The following is a 5,000-nucleotide window of genomic DNA, read 5'->3' on the forward strand; positions in this document are numbered from 1 at the left end:
TTCAGATTACCAATGTTGACAACATTCATGTCAGTCCCACTACCATGCTTGGCTTATGAGAGGATACACCTTTTTTGTAAAACTCACTTGTTTACCACCACACATGCTTGACACCATCTAAAGCAAATTTGTTTATCTTGGTCTCAAGAGAGATGAACAGACCAAGGATATGGATCACTGGAACCATGTTGTGTGATCTGAAGAGACCAAGATAAAGGTTGAAACGCACACTGATGACCTCCCTATTCATTTCTTTTCATTTCGAGACGATTCGAGCCAACATAGCCCCTTCTCTACCGGATTTTAATCTGGAGTGTACTCACTTTTGTGAGTACATGTTCAAACATTAATGGCTGTATTTTGTTTTTTTCTGAGTGAACAAGAAATTTAAGCGGTTAAATATGTTGATAAAAGGTCAATAATCATTGTGTCAAAGTTAAATTTCTGTAATACTTTCCTATGAAAAGATATACTCAAAAATCTGCAAAACTGTGAGGGGTGTATTCACTTTCGTGATATACTGTATATAGTCTAGTCGTCTAGGTCCATAAGCTGTTAGGGCAGCACAGTCCAATAAAAGTTTCAAAAGTTATTAATTTAAGTTACTAAAAACAAGTTTCTAAAAGTTACTAGAACAAAGAGTAAATAAATTACTGATTAAGTTACTAAAATCAATTTACAAAAACATTGTCTACCGTTCTCCCCTTTTATTAAACAACGCTATAGAATGAGGGAGAAAAGAGTGTTTGTATTTCATTTTTTGACAGCGTGGCATTCTGAAACGTCTTCCAGAGGGGGGGAGCTCATACTCCTGGAGTAACACATGCAAAGGGTCCAGAGAAAAGTGAAGAGGGAGTTTGGACTCACCCCTGTTGTTGCCACCAGAGGGCCACAACCTGCGTGCTCTGACAATTGAGGCTATAATGCCACTTGATTTTTGGGTCTAAACGCTCTTATTCTTGTGGATTTATGCCATTTTAATATTTTATTATTGCTTGAAATATTTTAACCCTGTAGCTTTTGACTTTTCTTGTATTCTTTTTTAAACAATGAATTTAACTATACCACTACAGTTGTTATTACTATTAGTAAGGACCTAGTAGGCCTTAGTATTTGCTTAGTACATGCCTTACAAGTTACTTATGCAGCCATTAACATTGTATGTATTAGTGCTTATAGATGTATCCCTAAAATAAAGTATTACCATTATTATTACTATTATTATTATTATTATTATTACTATTATTATCATTATTATTATTATTATTATTATTATTATTTACCTGCAGCTGTTGGGGCTGGCCCTCGACGTGACTGACGACCGGGGCGGCCAGTCCGCGCGGAGAGGCCTGCTTGGTGCGCAGCGTGAGCCAGGGCGTGTCGGCGTGGCCCGCCGCGTTCAGAACGCGCAGCAGGAAGCCGTACTGGCTCCAGGGGTGCAGGCCCGTCACGTTGTGGCTGTAGCTGCTGCCACGCGTCTCAGTCTCTAAGAAGATCACCTAGCGATATCATACAAAACAACATCACACAATATATATGAAGAGCTCTTTTTCCAAAATGAGATATATCAACTTTATAGAATGTTGGGAAATTGACATTTTCGTATTGGGCATTATATTGAAATGCATTGCAAAATGCATTTTTATAGAGGTTTTAAAGTATGTTCTCAAAACATTTGAATGGCAAGAATTCACACATAGATGATAGGACTTCTTAACAGTCAATTTCAATATCAAATTGCAAAAAGTCAAAAATGGTGGATATAGCGTTTTGGATAAAACTTCATATATATATATATATATATATATATATATATATATATATATGAAGAGCTCTTTTCCAAAACGCTATATACACCATTTTTGACTTTTTGCATTTTAATATTGGAATTGGCTGTTAAGAGGTCCTATCATCTATGTGTGAATTCTTGCCATTCAAATGTTTTGAGAACATACTTTAAAACCTCTATAAAAATGCATTTTGCAATGCATTTCAATGGAATGCCCAATACAAAAATGTCAATTTCCCAACATTCTATAAAATGGATATATCTCATTTTGGAAAAGAGCTCTTCATATATATATATATATATTTTTTTAAGGGGCTTTTATGCCTTTATTTTGATAGGACAGTCTGAGATGGTGACAGGAAGAGAGTGGGACAGAGAGATGGGGTGGGATCGGGAAATGACCAATGGGCATGCACGCCCAAATGTGGGGGGGCTTAGCGTGCTGCGCCACAGCGCCCCCACATCATACAATATGACCACGATACTACATAACATGATGACCATGTTGTGGCTGTAGCTACATTTACACACACACACACACACACACACACACGCACACACAGGGTGCGATTTCTACATGATTTTAATCACATTTCAATGTAATTCCATTGATATTGTAAAATCGGAAACATATCCCTCCTTCTGGTTTTCCAACAAATCGCACCCTGCGCACACACACACGCACACACACACGTAACTTCATATTTAGGGGTGGGCAAACATGAAAATCTTTAATCGCATTAACTCAATGACTTTCTGTGATTAATCGCGATTAATCGCATAGCGCGCGGAACCCAATAATAATAATAATAATTAATAATAAATAAAATTAATAATAAATTAAATACAGATATTTTATAAATTAATAAAATAAAATAATTAATAATAATTTGCATATGTACTGTGTAGATAACCTATGTAGGTCTAATATAATATTCCACAATGGAAATGTAGGCTATTTGCCAACCTATCAGTCTAAATTAGGCTATATAGTAGGCTATATGCCTATCCAATGTAGGCCTACTAATGAAACAAATGATTAAATACAATATTACACTAGAGTTACTTAAGATTGTAGGCTACTGAAACTGATATATTAGAAATTAGAAACTCAAATTAGGAAGGTCTGCATGGGCCTACAAGAGGGAAAAAAAGCTTGTCACTTAAAAAAAAAACAGGCAGCCAGCCATGCGTCTGTGAGATAGGTCCCGCCTTCTCTAACCCACCTTCTCTCTTATCTGTCGCTATTATTTAAGATGTTTCAGCGACTAGAAACTAATTGACTGTCTGTTGGCACTGACAGCAATTACAGTACATCTTTCAAAACAATAACGTTGATATAACACTATCTTAAATGCTGACGAGGTTGCCGATGTCGCGAAATCATATCCTAACATGTTGATGCAGCCTACTATGCACGCGCAGCACCATGTAGAAACCAAAACGTTGCGTGAGGAATGTAATATCTCGCGCTCCGCTTTTTGATCAGGGCTTTAGTAAGTCCGCGTGGCGTGACAGCTGATAGACGGCCCACATAACAGTAGACTACCTTTTCATGCTGGCCGTACAATAGTTAACTTTGCGAGCTGCAAAGGCGAGCCACATGCTGCTCGAGAGTTGCGCAAGGAGGACTGTAGAACGGTGTACCGAAAATGTCCATTCAGAAGTTGACGTCCTTCTGTTGGCTATGGCTGTTTTGTTTTTCCTACTTTTCTAGACATTCTTCTTCTCTGTCAGCTGTCATTGGAAGCAGCAACAAGCGCGCTGACGCTTTCAAAATAAAAGCCACGAACGACGGTCATAAAAGGCAAAAAAAAAAAAAAAAACCACGAAAAAAAACCTGCTGCGTTATAGTGTTAACAAAATTGTCGGGCGATATTGACCTCAATAGTTAACGCACCGTTAACGTGTTAACGTTGCCCAGCCCTATTCATATTACATTGGAATTTCCCATTGTGATGTGTAACTGTAAATTGAATATTCATTAATTCCCTACATACGTACACCTATGAAGTAGTCCCAGTTTTCTGACCGCATGACATTTGTGTACACATCACATCACATCGCATTCCATAACATTCCATTCTACGTACTTTCGCCCTCTGCAGGTCGTCCTCGTCAGTGCGCGACCTCCCAGTCTCCACGGCGACGGCCAGTAGCTGGTACTGCAGGAGGCGTCCGTTGGGGTGCGCGGGCGGCTCCCAGCTCAGCTGCACGCTCTCCGCTCCGATGTGCTGGGCCACCAGCGGGGGCGGGGCCGAGGGGGGCGCCTCGTCCGTGGTGATTGGCTGGGGGCCGGTGCGCGTGCAGCCCGCCTCCGTGCAGGCCTCCAATAGCAGTGTGTAGGTGGTGAAAGGCTCCAGGCGTCGGAACAGGAACTGGCGAGACAGACCGCTGAACTCCAGGTTGCCCTCGTTGTAGATGTTGTACATCTGTGGATGGATTGTCGAGTCAAGTCAAGTCAAATCGGATTTATTGTCAATTTCTTTACATGCACCAGTCATACAAAGAATTAAAATTCCGGTAACACTTTATTTTAGGGATACATCTATTAGCACTAATACATACAATGTTAATGCCTGCATAAGTACCTTGTAAGGCATGTACTAAGCAAACGCTAAGGCCTACTAGGTCCTTACTAAGGTTATATTGGTAATAAATCCCTTATTGTGCATGAACAAGACATTTGTGAATACATGCCTAACAAATGTTTGATTTTGCTTTGTACATGCCTTACAAGTTACTTATACAGGCATATTGTATGTATTAGTGCTAATAGATGTATCCCTAAAATAAAGTGTTACCGAAATTCCTTTACTTACTTTCCCATGCAGACATATAGTACTTACTTTGGGTATAGACATAGACATGCAGACATTAAAGTTCAAGACTGGACTAGCAAAAGACATATAGTAAGAATTGAGGTAACACTTTATTTTAGGGATACATCTATTAGCACTAATACATACAATGTTAATGCCTGCATAAGTACCTTATAAGGCATGTAATAATAATAATAATAATAATAATAATAATAATAATAATAATAATAATAATAATAATAATAATAATAATAATTGTATTTGTATAGCACTGTGTCATACAAGGCATGTAACTCAAAGTGCTTAACAAATGGGAAAAAAAACATGTGTGTCATTCATTTAGTTTAGTTCAACTGATAGATGAGCCCACACTTGTATGTTCCAACAAA

General features: G+C 38.6%; 1 protein-coding gene across 1 annotated transcript in view; it reads right to left on the reverse strand.

The window, feature by feature from the left end:
- Positions 1 to 5,000, reverse strand: part of ush2a (Usher syndrome 2A (autosomal recessive, mild)) — a 582,756-nt gene that overhangs the window by 29,185 nt on the left and 548,571 nt on the right. The window contains exons 75-76 of the mRNA XM_063184090.1: positions 3,883 to 4,221; positions 1,284 to 1,499 (exon numbers count right to left, since the gene is read on the reverse strand). Coding sequence (XP_063040160.1) covers positions 1,284 to 1,499; positions 3,883 to 4,221 — 555 coding nt within the window. The remainder of the gene's footprint in view (positions 1 to 1,283; positions 1,500 to 3,882; positions 4,222 to 5,000) is intronic.

Source organism: Engraulis encrasicolus, chromosome 19 (assembly GCF_034702125.1).
Source record: "Engraulis encrasicolus isolate BLACKSEA-1 chromosome 19, IST_EnEncr_1.0, whole genome shotgun sequence".
Lineage (NCBI taxonomy): Eukaryota > Metazoa > Chordata > Actinopteri > Clupeiformes > Engraulidae > Engraulis > Engraulis encrasicolus.